Source organism: Malaclemys terrapin, chromosome 11, assembly GCF_027887155.1.
Source record: "Malaclemys terrapin pileata isolate rMalTer1 chromosome 11, rMalTer1.hap1, whole genome shotgun sequence".
Taxonomy (NCBI): Eukaryota; Metazoa; Chordata; order Testudines; family Emydidae; genus Malaclemys; species Malaclemys terrapin.
The window spans coordinates 49355801-49377249 of NC_071515.1; the positions used below are offsets into that span (position 1 = coordinate 49355801).

Below are 21449 nucleotides of genomic sequence, written 5' to 3' on the forward strand. Positions count from 1 at the left end.
AAACAACATTAACCGGGACGACTTTAAGTGAGGAGTTACTGTAATCGAATAGCAGTAGGTGTAGAGTATTTGAAAAGAGTGGGAGATTGTAACTACCCACGTCTAAACTGAGTTTACAGATAAGAAAAAGATAGGTAAAGACAGGGAGGGTGGGGTGTTCTTTCTCAGTCACATATTCACAGCCAAATATTTGGCTATCAATCAATATCTGAGCAGCCTAGAACCTATTGGAATATTGGCAACTCCGCACTCCGGAGCCCCTAATGTTTAATTCTTTATAAATGGTCACATTCTGTCCTCAAATATGATATGCAACTCACACTTATTTCAAAAAGAGTGGTATGGTCATTGCTTATATCTGAAGGCATGATTTGGCCCTAATTAATAATGGTGAATAAGCTTCTTGCTGCCACTGCACTACTAATGTACTTCAGAAGATATTTCTTCATTTTGTTGAGGTAAAATACGGAAATACCATCAGGTTTTTCCTTGGAATTATATATTTGACTGCCTCCTAGGTTTTATTTTTTCCCCAAAGTGTTTAGATGACATGATGCCTGATTCTGCAAGCACTTTGCATACAAAACTCAAGTAGAAATGGGCCCTTAATGCTCTGAGGGTCTGCATTTATCACCACACTCCGCTGATCAGTAGCAGCACTCTTGTCCAAGGGATGGTAGTTTCCATAGCCAACCTCAGATCAGCTTTTAATCCTGCAAATCTCTTCTAGGAGAGTGTAATTCAAGGTGTCTTTTTCCCCCCACTTCTCTTGAATGCAAAGGAGACTTATTCTACTCTTCTCTTGTAGAGCAGCCTAAAGTTAAAGTATCCTACTGCTTTTGTAGAATACTTTCATTTTTGCCTAGCAAGGTCACTAGACCTTTGTGACTGAATGACTAGTAGTGGGTCTTATTGTGGATCATAGAGAATCAGTGGGAGGCCCCATGCCATCCTTATGGAGACATCATGCCTACTCTCCAATTTTGTGTCCCCAAGCCTTGCTCCTGTCATTCAGAAACAGTGCAGCCCCAGTGGAGTTGCAGTATCCGGGACCCCTCTGGATAGGGTTGCCTCCAGGGATTGGCATGACAGAGGGGAATCCAAAGGAAAGTGGTCTTTTCTTTGGAATAGGCATGGTGCCAGAGGGCCTGATATGTATCCTGTATTCTGCTGACTTGCCTAATCTCTGCCCCAGCCCACCTAATTGCCTTCTATACAGAGTCTTCCCCCTATTCAATTATAACATTAATTGTGTGTAGGGTGGTGGTTGTTTTCTATATTTGTTTATATGAGTAAGAAATTAAAGTTTTTGCATAAGTTTCAATTATACATTTCAGACATAAAGTGGAAGCAGAAATACAAACTTTCCTTGATGAAGGGAGCCTTGAATGTGAATTTCTTTTGGATATGTGGGACTTGGGTAAGAATTTTCACTTGATTTCTTGATTAATTTAAGTGGGGTTTTTAAAAACAAATGTATTCACCATTTCAGATAAACTACAGAACAATGTAGTAAATATATTTTTTTTTTTTTTGAGAAAGCTTTATGTTTAACTGTCTATAGCACATAAGTTAACAAAGGAACGGGATACATATCAAACAAATACAGTAGATCCCATCTGGCAACTGAGAGAGGATTTGAAATACAGGCTGTCTGAAATGCAGTGCTACTCTTCACAGAAATCCTGCATGGAATATGAGTTTATTCCAATCAAGGTGTTAGAGCAGGTTGGTAACTTCACTTTTACAGTTCGTTGCTGTTTTGAATTTTATAATATTTTCTTTTGCTTATTATTTTTTTGAGGGAGAGAAAAAAGTTTCAAAGCCTTTTAAAAGAAGTGTGAAATGTAATCTTAAGATGCATATACTATCGGAAAATGTTGTCGCTATTAATTTTTAAGGCCATGATCAACAACCTCAGTGCACCTGATTATTCTCACACTTACACCAGTGTAAATCTGGATTAATTCTGGGGAAGTTACACTTGTGTAAAACTGGTGTATGGTAGAAGAAAATTAGGCTTTGCTTCTAAATGACAGTTTTGATATGAAGAATATTAGTTTTAACTGTTAATATTTCATAAAACTAGGTAGACTTTGTGAAGGAACAACAGAAAACAATTTTGGAATTACTTAATGAAGAAAAATTGGCTTTGGAACAAGAGCTTGAAGACTGTAAGACTAAAGTAAGAGAATGGTCACATTTCCAAATTAATTGAGTTACTCCACAACATAAAAAAATGTATTTGACCACTGATAACTGATTTTTTTTTCTTTCAGGTACTAATATACTCTTTTGAAGAGAAAACTGGCCTTTTTCATGAAGTTCCTATACAGTTACTGGCCTTGGAATGTCCATACCCCGATTTGAAGTCTTCAATCCTTAATGAATTCCATAAATTTGCAGATGAATATTGGTCTAAACTTCAAGAGATTGATCAACAGTTAAAAGTAATATCCAGGTAATAAAATCTGTTTTGATTCATTTTTTGAGGGCAGGATAACAAACTGTTCTGTGTTCTGTCATCTCCAGAGACTGTAGTTCCTTTTTGTAGGAGAATTATTCCTTTTGTTGAGTAGAATACATAGTTGACTCACTATCCAGTTCTATGGGATTAAATAGTCAATAACTATTTGCACAGCAGAGAGAATTGCAACTCTTTTCAAAAGAACTTGCCTGAAATAATAAGCAAAACTCTTTATGGATTAATGAACCAACAGTATGACGTATAGCAAATGTCATCTTCACAGGCTTTGTCCTTCTATGGATAGAAATTCCTTTGAACGTTATTTTTGTATGGTAATTATTTCACATTAGGAAAAAACATTTGCACTTCCTTCCTTAGGGAAATCTAAAATATAAACACTCATGTGTGACAGCAGAGTCCTAATCTTTTCATGAAGTGCAGATCATTGCAGCAGTAGATTACCATGAAGACATATTATAAAAGCTATTTATAGGTCTAGTGTGGAGCTCTTTTAAAGGGACCATTAAAAAAAGAGAATTAGCTGCCCCCAAGAGGTAGGTCTTTAAGACTGTTTGTTTTTTGTTTTGTTTTGTGTTTGCACCTAGCTCAGTGGAGTACTGGTCCATGTCTAAAACTTGTACAGGCTACAGTAGTAAAAATAGTAACAACAAAAATGATGAGAATTGGTAACATTGGTATTGTATAACTCTTTTTAGAAATATTATTTTATTTTAGGGATAGTAGAGACCAAATGTTTAATTACAAGGCTATAATTTTGTTTCAAAATTCTGATAACTATGGAGTACTTTATAAAGAGTTTGTCTACATGAACAATTAGACTGTGGCAATCTGGTGTGTGAATCTACCCTGCACTAGCGTGCCATGCTCTAACTGTTCATGTGCACTCTGTTGATGCACATTAACAGTTCATTGGAGTGCTTTGAGCTAGTCCTGTTTCAGCAGGGTGCACGTAAACAGTTAGAGCATGGCAGGTTAGTGCTCACCCATACCCTAGCTTGCCATCGTCTGATGTGTAGAGAAGCTCTAAATTTACTCTCAGCTGAATTTGAGAACCCTGAAATAGAATTACAAAGTCTTAAAATTTAGTTAGCTGTTCCAAACATAGTTCAGAATTATGTGTGTTGCCCCTTTTTCATATAAGTGTTGGGGGGTGTGCATCTTATATTAGTTACTCGCTAACTCCAAGGAAAAGGTAAAATCCCCCTGTCAGTGGATGGATGAAAGAGACTTATAAGAGATAAAAGTCAGGCTCAGATGCTGAGATAGCTGTTATTCCTTTTCTTGGTAGAGTTGGAATAGGTGAGTGTTTCATTTCTTGTTTAAGAAATGAAAAAATAAGTAAATATTACAGATAATGAAAACTACCAAACTGCATAGTTGAGGAAACAGCAAATTATGAAATTGAGGCTACTATTGGTAGGTAGCATTTTTAATTTGAGAGGCTGGATTATGTAGTTTTATTAAATTAAAGCCTCCTTTTTACTGCTGCTGGGACATATATTTTGTTATAGAAAATCCTGAAATATGCCACAATCAAACTGCTGAGTCTGTAAACACCTTTTTTACCTCAAGCTCTAAGGATACAGGCAAATGTCTAAATTATCTAAATAACTGAAAGAGGAATTGAATATTAAACTACTTATTTGTATATTCAAAATGTGCATACTGTGCAGTGTCCTTTCAAATGAATAAAATATCAGAGTATGTCAAGTAAATCTAGCCCCGCTGTATAGTTGGATGTGTCTGGTACAACAATCAGCAATCATATGGTTGACATGCTGGGGAAGTTGACATCTCATTCAGTGGTATTGTTGCAGTCTGTCTGTCTGCAGATTCAACAGCGCATCCAGTTTACATTGTCCTGGCTATTGTAAAGGATATCTGGGGATTATGAGTTGAAGAGGGTAACTTCCCTTATGAGTTGTTTATATTCTTTAGAGGATATAAAGCTAGGGATTAACTCTTGGTAAATCTGCTTCAGAGGAAGCAGCTGCCTGAGAGGAGTTATTATGTATAGGACAATTGCCATGTTTCAGTTCTGAAACCAAATAATGGTTATAGACACTTCTAGTGGAAAAAAGATGTGTATGAAAGCAAGTGCCACATTTAAAATTTGGGCCATGTTTTCACCATGATAAAAGTCTGACATCTCTTGGCATCTAGAGAGGTGTGGTATCTGTTTAAATATTATCTGTAGTGTACTCAAACTCTCACATATTTTAGATGATATATTGGATATTCACGAAAGCTAAACTAAAACTATATGTTCCAGGACATTCTGCCTGGCTATGTGCAACACCCCTAATGTATCTGAAGGGAAAAGTATGTATGAATCCCCAGGAGGCTGAATCATACTTTCTCTGACTGTCTATGCGAAGCTGATGAACCTTGTCATGGAGCTGCAGAACTTCAGTTGAAAGTCATAAGTGGATCAGGATGAATCACAAACTTCTTCCTGAAGGTCCTCCAGATCTCTTCTTGGAGACCTAAAGAACTTCTCCATTTCCCTTCTCATGAAGGTGGAGATCCATCAGTGAGAGTAATTCGTCATTGGAACAATTTGCCTAGAGACATGGTGGATTCTAGTCACCTGAAATATTGAAATCAAGACTGGATATTTTTCTGAGAGATTTATTTAGAGTTATGAAATTGATGGAGATGTTACTGGGTGTGGTTCTATGGCCTGCTATGTAGATGGTCAGACTAGATGATGATAATGTTCCCTTCTGACCATTGAATCTGAGTCATTTTATTTAAAATAAATAAAATTGGCAGGTCTTAAAATATTTCTTTACCAAGAATGAAGATGAATCTTTGTGGGGGTTTTTCTCCTCTTGCATCCCATGCAAAATTGTCAGCTTTAGCACTATAAATAGTCAATTTAGTCAATTATAGTAGCCTACAAATGCAGGAAAATGTGAACAAGTATCTTTGGGAAGGTACAAAAAGCTTCCTTTATCTCCATCATATGATAGCTTATTGCTAGGGTTCAAATTGTTACCAAACATGATTACCAGCTGTCATGGTGGGAACACTTCGTGTCCATTAGAGCTGGGCAAACTAATTGTAAGAAAAAACTTTCTGATTAATTTAGCCCTTTTTACTCTTTGAATAATTACAAATACATTTGCAGAATTGCACATAATTTGCAAACACTGTAATAGAAACTCTTATAGCCTCTAGTTATGCAAAGTATTTACCTCAACTACAACATGAACTATTGGTCACTAAATTCAGATGGTACTGTTTCTACTCCCAGACTTAATGGCTAGAGTATTATAAGCAGGGGAGGTCACTTCCTGTAATATTCTTATGCAGATACTCAAATTTGTGTATGAATATGGATATTCACACCCAAAGTAGCCTCAAACATTCATGTGATGAAAAACCGTGTCTGAGAAAAAGTGAACAAAAAGATCAAGAACAAACGGCTATTCTGAAGGTTTGCAAACAATTGTTTTGTCTCGCTCTAGTGTTCTCCCTTAATGTACTATTGCAACCATGCTATAGTCATAACATAGTACAGGGGTCGGCAACGTTTGGCATGCGGCTTGCCAGGGTAAGCACCCTGGCGGGCCGGGCCAGTTTATTTACCTGCTGATGTGGCAGGTTCGGCCGATTGCGGCCCCCACTGGCCACGGTTCGCCGTCCCGGGCCAATGGGGGCGGCGGGAAGCCGTGGCCAGCACATCCCTCGCCCATGCCGCTTCCCTGTGCTTACCCTGGCAAGCCGCGTGCCAAACGTTGCTGACCCCTGACATAGTACATGTGCCCTAGCTAGCCTCATGCCTTCATGCCCCATGAATGTTGGACAAAATGCCCTCAGTTCCTTCTCAATCGCCTTTGCCTGAGAGGAGCATATTGTAGTGCCTTCTTCTAGCTAGATTCCCCTTTAAGGATAGCTTTAGTCTTCATTTATTGTTAGGCTTTTTTTGTCTTTAGTTTTCAGTAGCTTTTAGTTTTGATTGAGGAGATTTCTTTGTCAGATCTTCTCCCCCTCTCCCCCTTCCCCAAGGGAGCTCTTCCCCTTTGGGAGTTTTTATCCTCAGGGTATGCCTAAATGCATGAGATTTAAACATTGCTGGGATTCTACTATCACTCTCACTGTATCCACTGCTTAGGGGACACTCATGTCCCATGAGCATAAAATCTGTTTGGGGTTTAAGACTAGGTCGAGAAAAATAGGGAGATTAAGATTAGGTTTCTGATGATGGAGCGCTCCCTTCAACCTGCCTCCGATATGGGCCCAGACACCCCACAATCATCCCTGTAAAGCTGTCCTCCAGTGAGCACAGTATGCTGTTGACCTCCTGAGTCTGCTCACCTGCTATATTTTTGCGGGACATAACCACAGTGTACAACACCACGACTTTGGGAAAGAAGAGTTCCAGGTCTCCTCAAAGAAAAGTTGGTGCCAAGAAACCTAGGTCACCACAAAGACCTACTGTTCTGGAGACCTCGCATCCCACCAGGCTCCCTTGGAACTGAGGATTCTTCAGCTAAGTCCAGGATCTTCTGAGCCACATGGTACCCAGTATTCCTTAGTACCAAAGTCAGCTTCAGTACCTTCCTGACACTACCAAGGTATTAGTGATCCTAAGAATTCTGCTTCAAAGAGATTGGCACTGACTGTGGGTTCTCCTCCCACGTTACCTCAGGTATTCAATCTGCATTACAAGGTGATAGACCTGTACCAGAGAAGCAAAGGTCATCCTCAGTGCCGCTGCCTACCACCACAGAGCCTCGCTAATTTTCAGCTCAGATCCACCCACCACCATAGGAGTTTAGATTCTCCGGAGACTTGTTTGTCTCAGATGAACCTGAGTACCCTCAACTAATGAGCACTGAAAGATTCTGTACGAGAACCTTGTACATCATCAATACCACAACTTTCTTCAGTACCGTCTAGCTCTCTGGTATTCATGAAAAGAGACAGACAACTTCCCTGATCACAACCACTGTCCATGAAGAGGATACAAACCTCTGACTGCCAGATACTGGGATGCGATAATTGCCCTGTTGTGTTCATTCTCTCTGAAGCATCTGGCAAGGGCCACTGTCAGAAGACAGGATACTGAGCTAGGTGGACCATTGGTCTGACCCAATATGGCCATTCTTATGTTCTTACTTACACAGTTCAGGGTAACTGCATGTGTATTTTTTTGTCTTCTGTGGTCCAGAAAAGGCACCTACTTTTAAGCTGCCAACTGTCACCTCTCTCTCCTTTCTGACGGGTTTTTCCAGGCTGCTCCGTTCCCTGCCTTTTCTGTCATTTCCAGCAAGCCAGACTACCTAAACAGACCAACATCTGTGCTTTGCTCTCTCTTCAGGGGCTATAAAGAGCATAATTGCCCACTGTTACAAGTTACCACACAGTCCTTTATAAGTAAGCATGTTTATTCTTATGGTGAAAGCATTACAGAGAAAACATATTCAAAAGAATTAAAGAACCTACACACATGCTCAAAAGCTTATCAAAGGTCACCCCAACTCCAGTCTCTGGCTCTGTCAGGTGTCAGGGTAAGGTTGGAAAGACTAAGAATGGGGGCCTTCCTCTTGGACATAAGGTTCTATCCATTTGCTGTATCAAAAAGAAGGCCATGAGTCAATTTAAAGACTGGCTGTTTATCCAAGAGACCTTTCTTTTTCTGGTCTCCAGAGAATCCAGTTTGAACCAGTATATGTGAGCCTCTCCTAAAGGCAGGACCTCTCGAGAGGTGTTACAACCTGAATCTGCCTAATCACCCCCTAACGTTCATAGTTCCTGGAGGGCTGTGGTCACCCTCCTGCATGGAATTACATACAATCCCTGGCCCACAATGATACATAAACTTACTATATTAGGATCTTCCAAAGATATTGCAGGAAATTTCCATATCTGTGACACCTTCTTCTGACTCTCAGATTTCAGTATGAGGCTTGCTCGATTACCAAACCAGAGCTGCCTCTCTTGACATTTTTTTCTTAAAGAAATGCTTCAAGAAATGGGCTGCCTATCAGCAATAATTTTCCAGAGCACCCAGTTACGCCCATGGGGAGTGCTAGAGACAGCAGTCAGCAATCCCCTGTTCCTCCCAACCATCTTCCATCTCACAAGGAGTCTTTTTGAGTAACAAGAGCAAGGGCTGATGAGAACATGATTCCACAAACTAGCATATCTTCATCTGATGAAGCAGTAATACCCCCTTGGCCCTCTAATGTGTATTGTTTTAAACAGTTCCAGGAGCTTATGAAGAGGATGACTAGCTCCAGATTCCCTTAGAGGAGGGTCGCAAGACTTAACATAAACTTTTGGACATTCTTCACATTGCAACCTCTGGTGAAGCTCAAGTTCCGCATGGTCTCCCTAGCCTCAGTCATCCCCTCCCTGGATCCCGGGGACTGGTATGCCACCCTCGATCTGCAGGATGTGTACTTTCACATTCATATATTCGAGGGGCACAGACACTTCCTCCGTTTTCATGGTGGGGCAGGAACACTACCAATTTACGGTCTTCCTGTTTGGCCGGTCAGCTGCCCCCAGGGTATTCACGAAATGTATGTCAGTGGTGGTGGCCTACCTCAGGCGCTAGGGGGGTCCAGATCTTCCCCTATCTAGATGACTGGTTGGTCAAAGGCAGCTCCCGGTCGCAGGTGTGGGATCACGTGGTGCTCCTTCTGTCCACGTGCACCACTTTGGGCCTGTTGGTAAACAACACCGAGTCCATGTTAGTCCCGGTACAATGCATAGAGTTTACTGGGGCAGTCCTGAATGCTTCGAGACCCTGAAGGGGCTCATCGACATGATCACAAGGTTTCCGGTGACAACAGCCAGAGCGTGCCTCCAGCTCTTGGGTCACATGTCAGCATGCACGTATGTGGTCTGTCACGCCAGACTCAGGATGGGGTCCCTCCAGCTCTGGTTGGCCTCAGAGTTCTCCCAGGTCAGGGACAGGATGGACAAAGTCCTCACGGTGCCTGAGCCAGTGATCACCTCCCTATGGTGGTGGTCCTCCCTGAGAAACATGTTTCAAAGTGTCCCGTTCAGGGGTAGGGCCCTGTCATTGGAACTGGTGTCTGACGTGTCAGACCTGGGATGGGGGGCCCATGTGGGGAATGTTCAGACCCAAGGTCTGTGGTTGGCTCAGGATCTGACCCTCCACATAAACGTCAAGGAGCTCAGGGTGGTATGGCTGGTGTACATGGCCTTCTGCTTGCACCTGGAGGGCCGGGTGGCCAGGGTCCTCACGGACAACAGAGCCTCGATGTTCTACATCAACAGGCAAGGCGGGGCCCGATCCTCTGCCGCGAAGCCCTCAGACTGTGGACTTTTGTATAGCCCACGACATCTGTCTACAGGCCTTCCATCTGCCAGCACCCGGAACGCGTGGGAGGATTGCTTGAGCAGGGACTTCTCCTCTCAGCACTGCTCCAGGGCAGGCTGGGACGGGTCGCTATCTCCAATGCCTTCCTCCTGTCCTGGTCAGGCCAGTTTCTCTATGCCTTTCCCCCGTTCCTGCTGATTGGCCAGGTCCTGGAAAAGATAAAGACGGACAAGGCCCAGGTCCTTCTGATTGCCCTGGCATGGCCCAGGCAGCATTGGTACAGGACCCTCACAGGCCTGGCGGTCGCCCTGCCGTGGCCACTGCTGTCCCGCCCGGACCTGCTCTCCCAGGACCGCCCCTCCACCCCAACCTAGCAGCACTCAACCTCATGGCGTGGCTGCTCAATAGTTAGGTAGGGAGGAAAGGACATGCTCGGAAGGGGTTCAGCACGTCCTCCTAGAAAGCAGGTGGCTCTCCATGGCCAAGCGTACTTGGCAAAGTGGTCTTGGTTTTCCAGATGGGTGGACGAGGAGGGCGTTTCCCCGCTGGTCACGTGCTCCTGGTCACACCTCTCGTGGAAGGTGGCCTTTCTGGTTGCGATCACTTCAGCTAGACGGGTCTTGGAACTCAGGGCCCTGACCTCCGAGCCCCTGTACATGGTGTTTCATAAAGATAAGGTCTAGCTCCACCCACACCCTTCGTTCCTCTCGAAGGGGTCTCCGCCTATTACATGGGTCAGGACATTTTTTCTGCCAGTCCTCTGCCCCAACCCCCATGCGTCCAGTGAGGAGCGCCGCCTCCACATGCTGGATGTGAGACGGGCTCTGGCTTTTTCCCTGGAGCGGACTAAGCCATTCAGAAAGTCCTCGCAACTGTTCATCGCCTCAGCTGAGGGCATGAAAGGTTGGCCGATCTCCACTCAGCGGCTCTCCAACTGGATCACCTCATGCATCCGTACCTGTTATGACCTAGGAATCCCTCTGCCACCAATTGTGAAGGCACACTCGACTAGGGCATAGGCCTCATCGGCTGCCTTTTTGGCCCATGTCCCCATTCAGGACATTTGTAGGGCTGCCACATGGTCTTCAGTTCACATGTTCACCTCACATTATGCAATTGTCTTTCAGACCGGGGAGGACGCTGGGTTCGGCAGGGCCGTTCTCTGTCCCAAGAGTTTGTGAACTCCTTCCCACCTCCAACAGATATAGCTTGGAATCACCTATTGTAGAATACACATGAGCAATCACTCAAAGAAGAAAAGACGGTTACCTTTTCTGTAACTGGTGTTCTTCGAGATGTGTTGCTCATGTCTATTCCACATCCCGCCCTCCTTCCCCTGTCGGAGTTGTCTGGCAAGAAGGACCTGAGGGTGGGGGAAGCGCGCAGCGCCCCTTAAACCACGCCATGGAGGTGCCACTCCAGGGGTCTCTAGGGCGCTCCCCTAAGGATACTGCTAGGGGAAAAACTTCCGGCACCGGTGCACGTGGCGAGCACGCACACCTATTGTCGAATAGACATGAGCAACACATCTCGAAGAACACCAGTTATGGAAAAGGTAACTGTCTTTTCTCTCCCCGTTTCCCCCCCTCTGAGTTATTTTATAGACTCCTGCTGGGTCACCTGCTTCTTTTTTCTCCTCCTGGTAATTTTCCTTTACTCTCAAACCCCGCTCCCTTCAGACAAGAAGAGGAAGTGTCTTCTTCCAGCTAAAGCAAACCCATTGTCCCAAGGTGTTTTACTTTGAATAAATGATCATTGAGTGGAGATCACACACCATTGTTTCTGACTGGAAGAGACATGGCACAACCCTACTAACTCATGGTGGATCCACATACATATAGGCTTTCCATAACACAGTAATTTCATAAAATAATCCACAATTCAGAAGTGGTACACACAGAACCCCCAATTCATCCCAACGCTGTAATACAAAATTCTAATTACAGCCTTATACTTTCCTGACCACACAGAACAAACCACAAACTTAGTCTGAGCACATATCTCAACATTGAATATTTGCTTATGTTGTACAGATTGTACTAAATATCATATTATATAAACTAATTGTGGCCCAACCCAGCAAAGCATTTTAGGAATATAGGTAATCCTATGGTCATCCAAAGTCAATGGGATGCTCACTGTCAAACTGGGGGACATATGAAGTAGGGTCTCTCAGGGGTCTGTTCTTGGTTTGGCACTAGACAATATTTTCATTAATGTCTTGGATAATGGAGTGGAAGATGTGTTTATAAAATCTGCAGATGATACCAACCTGGGAGGAGTATGGTGCACTTTGGAGGACAGGATCAGAATTCAAAAGGACCTTGATAAATTGGAGAATTGGTCTAAAATCAATGTGAAATGCAATAGACAAGTGCAAAGTACTACACAAATACAAAATGCGGAATAACTGGCTAGGTGGTAGCACTGCAGAAAAGGATCTAGAGATTATAGTTAAGGCTACAATTTTGGCACAGGCATTTTTATTAAAAGTCACAGACAGGACATGGGTAATTAACAATAAATCACAGAATGAAGCCCAGAGCCCCACTGCCCAGGGCTGAATTTATTGGAATTTTGTACAAGTCACTGAGGTCTTTGTAAAATCATGGAATCCATGACCTCTGTGACAGAGTTGTAGCCTTAATTATTGTGGATCACAAACTGAATATGACCCAACAATGTAATGTAGTTACAAAAAAGACAAATATCATTCTGGGATGTATTAATAGGAATCATATGTAAGACATGGAAGGTAATAATTCCATTCTGTTTGGCACTGAGAAGGCCTCATCTGGAATACTGTGTCCAGTTTTGTATGCCATACTTCAAGAAAGATGTGGATAAATTGGAGAGTCCGGAGGAGAGGAACAAAAATGATGAAAGGTTTAGAAAACTTGACCTACGAGGAAAGGTTGAAAGAATTGGACATGTTTAGTCTAGAGAAGAGAAGGCTTAGGGAGGAACCTGATAAGTCTTCAAATAGGTTAAGCAGTGTTATAAAAAGGATCATGATCAATTATTTCTCCATGGTCATAAAGGATAGGACAAGGAGTATTCTGCTTAGATTGCAGTAAGGGAGGCTTAGGTTAGATGTTAAGAAAAATGTCCTAATTATAAGAATAGTTTAGCACTGGAACAGGGAGGTTTCAGAATCCCTGTCATTGGAGGTTTATAAGAACAGATTAGACAAACAGCTGTTAGCGATGATCTATGTCAGTGGTTCTCAAAGTTTTGTATTGGTGACCCCTTTCACACAGCAAGCCTCTGAGTGCGACCCCCACCCTTATATATTAAAAACACTTTTAACACTATTCTAAATGCTGTAGGCGAAGCGGGTCTTGGTGGTGGAGGCTGACATCCCGCAACCCCCACATACCCTCGTGACCCCTAAGAGGTCATGACCCCCAGTTAGAGCCCCTTGTCTATATATACTTGGTCCTGCCTCAGTGCAGGGGGCTGGACTAGATGACATTTCAAGGTCCCTTCTCAGAGTACATTTCCATGATTTTTATGTACTTGAAGTATGTTGTATTTTACTTCATCTTTTATATTATCCTGAGGATGATGAAGATATCACTCCTTTATATCATTGTTTATGTTAGGGTTTGTCTATGTGATGCTTTAGTTTGTATTATAAGGATGTAAATTTTAGTCCATACTAGCACATTGCACACTAACTGGTCTGTGCAGATCCTGCTGGCACATCTAAAAGTTCCCTCGTATATGTTAATTGTTTGAAATGGGAGTTCATTCATGTGCACTAGGGAACTTTTAGTGCCTGCCAGCAGGGTTTACACAGGCCAGTTAGCGTGCAATACTAGTGTGCTAGTGTGGACTAAGATGTACACCCCTCAGGTGCAGACAAAAGCACTGTGTGGACAAGCCTTGTGTGTATTAATTAGGGCAGTTCTCATTAGTAAGCTTTCTTTTGGACCAGATTGTGAAGCCCTTTTTCATGTTAGTAATCGCTCATAAGTAGCCCCTGTGACAGGTTCAGTCACAGAGACCCCCTGGGGACTGTCACCTGATGTGGTGGAATTACCTCTGAGCCCATTTTCCCTGATGGCTTGGAACTTCAGAACCCTTCCTTGTTGAGCCAGACATGCCAGTCTGCTGCAACACAAACCCAGGTCTGAACCACGCCCCCAAAGCTGCAGGCTTTAACTGAAAACCACTCAGTAGGTTACCTGTCTCCAGCACCCAGACACCCAGCTCCCAGTGGGGTCCAAATCCCAAATAAATCCGTTTTACTCTGTATAAAGCTTATATAGGGTAAACTCAAATTGTCCACCCTCTATAACACTGATAGAGAGATATGCACAGCTGTTTGCTCCTCCAGGTATTAATTACTTACTCTGGGTTTGTTAATAAACAAAAGTGATTTTATTAAGTATAAGCGCCCCTCAAAGAACACCAGTTACAGAAAAGGTAACTCTCTTTTTTCGGGATTTCTTCTAGAAAACAGTGGAGTAATCAAATCAATGTTTTTCAGTGCATTAGAATTTCTGGTGTTTGTTTTAGGTCCTTGCATAACATTAAATATAATATTAATCATCCTCATCAAACATGCTTAGTCTACTGAGGACTGTTGCACCAGCTCGACTGGCCATGGTTGAGGGCATCATACTAATATTGTATATACATAATTAGTAGTAAACATGCTGTTTAGCTTTTAGTTTTATCTTCCAAGTACTGGTGGGAAGGGAGCAATCTGCATAATCATGGGTTGTTTGAAAGATGTATTGAAATATAAATCCATTAAATTCTGTGAGGGGGCAAAAATGGACTTGAGGTCAGTAATATTTGTTCATGGCACACTTGTTTTGAGATGCACATTTGTACATTATACTATCATTTCATGTATATCTGAATTACATTTTAATGTTGACACTAAATCTGCACCTAATTAATACTGTCACACAATATATAAGTGTTAGAATTTTATTACATTAAATGCACTTTATGTGAAGCAAGATGTATTACTTTCTAGTATTTTGATTCAAAAACCCCTTATAACTCTTGGCACTTCCTCTGTTAGGGAAACATTAGACTTAATTTAGTGTGGGTGATCTTTAAATGCAAATATATCAAAGTTGTCATAACAGATTATTTTTTTCTTTTTTTTTGTTATGAAAATGTTGTTTTTCATCTCTAACGGAGTGTAGGAAAACTAAACAGCCATCTGTCACATTGCATGCTATTTTTAAAAATTCTATCTGGAATATTATCTTTATTCTTATTAATGCCTCTCCATATGACACTTAAGTAATAAATAACATTATATACAAAATATTTTGCTCTTAATTCCCTGTTGCCTTGCACCTTATGTAATCAATCACATCTTCAAAAAGTGGATATAAAATGCTACCAAGCAGAAATCTCACTTATCCTAATGGTGGTGGTTTTATATCAGTTTTGTATTCGCTTGTCAGAAGTGTTAATTGCTACGCAAGGTGCAAGGCAATAAAGAACCAGCCCTTTCATTTGTATTTTCAAGGGGTGCTTTATCCTGCCTTCAAGGGTCACTTTACAGTTCTGATAAGCAGGGGGCAACAGATCTGCATATATGTTGTCCTTTTCTCATTCCAATGAATTGTAGATTAAGCTTCCCTTGTTAAAGTGAGAGTATGGTACTTACCTTAAGGTACTCTCTTACCTTAAGGTCCCTTTACATTGCCAGATTGATGTAAAGTGGTCCTAGTGTAAGTGAAAATCAGGGAAAAAATCAACTGGGTTGCTTTTTTATCCTTTAATTTCAGTTTTAACTTAGTGGGGTTTTGTTTGTTTTTTGTTTAACAAAAAAACCCTATATAATCACAAATGCATATTGCTCCAAATATCTCTGGAATGCCGTGCAGATGCTTTTAACAGCACAGAACACTACAACGATTTTGAGAAAGGAAATACATGAAAAATGTTTGCCCGTTAAATACATTTTGATCACTTTTAAAATATGTAAATATTTAAAATATAATTTTGACAATGACAAAGGGTGACAACCTAATAGAGACGAAAGAACTCAAAGTTAAGACTGACTTTTTATCTCTTAAGCTATGATACTCTGTTTTGGACTTTTGTTAAATCTTAGTATTTCAATTTTCTGACATCTGTGCATGGTGGTCACTATACTGGGTCAGTTGTTGCCTAAATGCATAAAATAGCTGTGATGACCTCATAAAGAGAAATGTAAAAATAAGCTATAAATGACTAGCTTCTTGCTCACTGCCACAGGAGGAAGGCTGGGTGCAAGGAAAAAGGTGGAACATAAAATGTATGAAAAAGCAAAACCAACAGAGGCACCAGAAATATCTTTCATGTTCCATATCACTGATTCAGAGAGGAGTGATAGGTCAAAGATCAGGGTTCTGAGAGATAATCAGAGACCCAATGGAGTAAGACCTATGCATAAATTGATATGGGTAGAGCTAGACTGGATAACATTGCCTGTTGAGCAGCTACTGTGCAACAACAGCTACAAGCATGGTGGAAACCAGAAAGCATGATCCAAAATTGGCCAGGCAACCCAGGGACTAGCAATGAATGCTTGTCATAGCTCCACTAACCACAGCGGTGTGGTCTGATGCAGAATGGATTGATTTTAAATCAAAGCCATTTAAATCACTGGTTTTCATTATTTAAATCAGCTGACAGGATACCTTGATTTAAATAATCAATTTTAGTCTTGTTTTGCATTTGTACTTTAGTTATTTCCCTAAAGAGAGGTTGATTCTCATTCAGTGGTAATCATTAGTGCTTTGAACAGAACAAAAATAGCACAATAACATTATTGTAAGAGGCTGTAAGATTTTGCTTGAAATGCTCCATTCTGTCTGCTGGTATTGATCTTTCTGGGAAAGGATTAAGTCAGTTCTACTGCCTAAGTGAGACAGGTTACTCATTTATCATGGCCAGAAATAAGGAGGGTGGGACTGACTAATCTTTATTCTCGTATGAAAACAGGGCTGAAATGTTTTGGATGAGCATAGCAATTATGTTATGGAGCAGAAAGATTATATGTGAGGCGACTGGTCCCCTTGCACTTGTGTCATGTCACAGTTCTTTGTGTTGGAGTGACTCTCAAAAGAGTCATCTAGGGAGAAGCTGAGTAATCTTGAATGAGGAACCCTATGAGGAGCCAAGCTTTGGGAAAGGTGTGAGGTGACCTTGGTTACATTATTGCTTCCTTTATTGTTAAAGCCAAATCACTGGAAGAGGTTATTTTGGATTTCACATAGTGTATATGGAATATAGAATCATAGAATATCAGGGTTGGAAGGGACCTCAGGAGGTCATCTAGTCCAACCCCCTGCTCAAAGCAGGACCAATCCCCAGACAGGTTTTTACCCCAGTTCCCTAAGTGGCCCCCTCAAGGATTGAACTTGTAAAGGAGGCTAGGAAAGATGTCTTTGTAACCTAGTGGTGAATGTATGGTAGGAGTTCCCTCTCTGCTTATCCACAGAGGATATGAGTTGTTACAGCTCCTTGCTACAGAACCTTGGCTCTTTAGCTCAAGCTGTAGTAGCTTATATTTTAGCTCTGGAGATCCCTGGTTCAGTCCCCAGTGTGTTGGCCAAGAGGGCAGCTGTCATACCTTCTCACAACTACATATGCAAACATGATGAGCAACAATAAATAACCCAAATATGAGTGAGTATACCTGGATAGTCAGTCAGTGAATGTATAAAATGAAGGTACGGTAGATCAGTGCTTCTCAAATGTTTTAATGCTGCAGATCACTTTGTAAGAGAAAATCATCTCAAACTACCACTACATTCCAGGCTCATCATTCCTACTTCTTGATTCTCAAAATATTTCATTCTACAGATGTCAGCAAGGTCCCCAGCCCATTGGTGGTTCATTAGGGTGACCAGACAGCAAGTGTGAAAAATCGGGACGGAGGTGGGGGGTAATAGGAGCCTATATAAGAAAAAGCCCCAAATATCGGGACTATCCCTACAAAATCGGGACATCTGGTCACCCTAGTGGTTCATGGACCAGAGCTTAAAATTGGGGCGGGGGAAGGTGGGGAGAGAGATTGTGTGTGGTTTTTTTTTAAAGCATCGCATTGCATCAGTTGCACATAATACACCATAAGTAGGGCACAGTGACATCTCTGCATTACCCATCAGTGCCAAACATAGCTGACCATTGTGCAGACAGCAGCAATCTATGTGTGACAGCAGTGGATTGCTAACTAGCAAACACTACCCATGCACAAAAGGAAAGCTGTGTGCAGGCTAAGAATGAGGCAGTTGGTCATGGCTTCATTGACCAGGAAATGCGATGAAGGCTTACATGGCAAAAAAAATGTTACTCTTTTTGAAGTAATTGCACAGAGTAAGAACCACCTCATAGAAAGTAGATTTAGCACACGATAAATTGGGTGTGCTGAGGGTGGTTAAGCACTGGAATAAATTGCCTATGGAGGTTGTAGAATCTCCATCATTGGAGATTTGATCATCTAGATAATATTTGTCCTGCCATGTCATGGTTTTTTGTGTAGGAGTGACAGTGAATGCACACCATCTATACAAATCACAGACGTAGTCCTAAACCATTCAGTACAATAGTGTGTATAGTCACTGTTAACATGCAAGACAACAGATTTGGCTTCACATTCAGCCATGTGATCTGCAAAACTTTCATAAACAGTAACCAATCATCCTTATAGGTCTAATTTCTGTGAGACTGGGAAGTGGGAGGCAAATTGCTTAGCATCTTGCAAGATCAAGGTCTCTTTAGCTGCCTGGGTTCAGCTGTAATCAGTGCTCAAGTCCTTTTAAACAAAAATGCCAGAATGTACTTCCAGTAGTACTGGAACACCATTCTGCCTCCCAAAAGAAAGTGTTTGAAATGTGTTCCAGCATGACTCAAGCCACAAATTGCCTACAGGCATGAAGAGACTAACGGTGACTAAGTTGGTGTGCTGAGACTGCTATCAATACTTATTTTTTTTATCGTTTGTATTACTGTAGTATCCAGGTGCCCTAGTCATGGACCAGAACCCCATTGTGCCAGACACTGTACAAACACAGAACAAAAAACCAGTCCTTACAAGGCATCCGTGTTCCACATGTTTTGAGTCATATTGGTGCCCCTACTCACCAAAAGGGGGAAAACTTTATATGAACGATGATGAAAGTTTGAGTCATAATAGGTTTATGCTACATTTTGCACATATTAATCTAGAGTTTGGATAAACCACACACCTTTTTGGCAATTCACACCTTTGTATCTGCATAATTGCTTTCATGTGTCACCTCTCTCCCCCGCCCCTTCTTTCTTTTTTTATTTAAATTAGAATCTGCCTGCTAGTTTCACACCATATGTTCATTTCATACTCAGTTAAATTTTGCCTACAGGGGCTAGATATGAACTCAGGCATTCTTAACTGCCTTGGAAATCAAGCAATAAATATGTATGGCCCTTTAAAAAAAATTGTATTCTTCTTCACCAGTGGAAACTTCCTGAGCCACCTTGACTTAGTGAATGAAAATAAAATATTGTTACAACACTTATTATAGAGGATATAATGGTCAAAAGTGACATTTTTGAACCAATTATATTTCAGTTGGGATCTTTTACACAATGTCATTTCTTGAGTACTTTCACATATGTTAGCACTGTATCTTGTCTCTCTCTCAATCTTATTTTCTTTCTTTCTGTAATGGCCTTTTAGGGCCTGAAAGGACCCCTTTGGGTCAGCACTCCCCTATTCCAGGAACAATACCTGTGGAATAGAAAAATATCCTTACCAAGAAAGAGGCTTAAGGGAAGCAGTTTAGGGTTTGGGAAAATCAATACAACTATCACTGTTTCCGGGGCTGAGGCCAGAGTTCCGGGAACAAGGTAGGTTTGCCTCCTGGCTACGTTTTCCCAAGATCAGCCCTTTTTTGAGAAAGCTGTCCTGAGAAATCTGTAAGGGTGCTCAGTGCACACTGCTAACTGTCCAGATTTATGGGCTCAGGATCATCCTAGATGTCCTGTGGATTTTTTGCACCTCAGAGGTGGCAACCCTAAAGCAAGGAGGGCTGGAACTTCCATCTCTTTGTAATGGTAAGCTGGTTCTTTATGGTTCTAGACAGTGTCTTGCTCTTTCATGGGGCCAAGTGAACACAGCAGGCTGGAAATTGTGGTCTCCAGGACAGCCAGAAGTGTAGTTCAGGGTTCTGGTGAAGCCTGTTGAGTAATGGCTCTAGATATACAGGAACCTCCTTCCAGCAGATAGGGAGAGATGTGGAAGAAAATAGGAGTGCTGATTGCTCTCCTCAAAGTTTGGGCAAACTACCCTCTGCTGTCTTTATTTTACTTTATGCAAGTGTGTTTCTTTTTTATAAGCTTGAGGTTGGGAAGGGGCTGAACTCATTAAGGAAGGACGAGGACAAAGTCCAGGACAAAAAAATAAAGCGGTTTTGTTTTGTTCTCTTTTCCCCAAGAACAATTCACAAGCATGGATTTCTTTTGTCTTGTTTGTCCTAGCACACACCTTTTTCATTTTCTCTATAAATCTAGTCATACCTGACCTGTGTATGGGCAACATTTTTGTATCCTCTGTGCACCTGTACAGGGGCTAAGGATAATCTGACCTTAAATGCAGACTTGATTACTATGTCATCCAATTTAAAAGGTTGTAAATTTCTATGTCCCTCTGAGTCTCTGTACCTTGGTCATGCCATTTTGGCCAAGGAAGTTTATAAAATCAATTTAAATATGGCCTGAAGCCATACTCAGATACTATAAGATCATCTCATTGGTGCACAGACACGATGTTAATGAATGCCATAAAAGAACCTAGATAGATATGAGCGCCTTCCTTCGTTACCCCATATTTTCCATCTCTTGTAAAATATTATATTATTGTAATTACTGTAAGAAAAGCAATATAGTTCTATACTCTTTTACTATAAAGCCAAGTTAAGAAAAAAACTGTTCACTTTTATAAAGACATGATAAACAGCCATGTTTAGAAATGCCATTTACTGTAAGTAAGACAATTTATATATATCTGTTCCCTGACCCTGCAATGAGTTACATGAAGGAAGACCCCCGTATCAATTCAGAACTCCTTTGATGTTAACAGGACTCCACTCAGTTGCAGAGGTATGCTCACTCAGAGCCCATTGCAGGGGCAGGCCTTAGAGAAAGAAATCAAATGCAAATGTTATGATTTTCATATCTAATCCATTTAAAATTTATGTTGGATTTGATTGCTTACAGGAACTTTGGCTGGAGTGAAGAAGATCACTGGGTTTATCAGACTGTTATAAATCAGTATCCAAGTGACCTTCAGAGCAGAAGAACTCTGTACTTGGATATGCTACAGAGACATCTGCCTCACAAATCTAGGCATGATCTGGTCAGTGCCACTTCATGTGCTAGAAATATATGCTTTTAAAAAAAATAATAAAAAAAAGTACTAGACTAATACACTTTTATTACCAAAGCTTAGGAGAAAAAAATTTATATTTTGAAATGAATTCAGCTTATAGATGTTAAGAGAAAGGTTTCTTGTTCATAAATACAGTCAAGACTGAGTATCCCAGTTCATGCTTAGTTTGCTCAGTTACCTTTAAGAGAATTCTGAAAATTTATCACTTCTCCAAAACAAGAACTGTGGCACTTTTCTAATTGCATCTACTCTTCTGGACAACCCAA

General features: G+C 41.4%; 1 protein-coding gene across 1 annotated transcript in view; it reads left to right on the forward strand.

The window, feature by feature from the left end:
* Window positions 1-21449, forward strand: part of CCDC148 (coiled-coil domain containing 148) — a 130123-nt gene that overhangs the window by 45637 nt on the left and 63037 nt on the right. The window contains exons 6-10 of the mRNA XM_054043310.1: window positions 1338-1420; window positions 1565-1728; window positions 2090-2185; window positions 2280-2461; window positions 21012-21150. Coding sequence (XP_053899285.1) covers window positions 1338-1420; window positions 1565-1728; window positions 2090-2185; window positions 2280-2461; window positions 21012-21150 — 664 coding nt within the window. The remainder of the gene's footprint in view (window positions 1-1337; window positions 1421-1564; window positions 1729-2089; window positions 2186-2279; window positions 2462-21011; window positions 21151-21449) is intronic.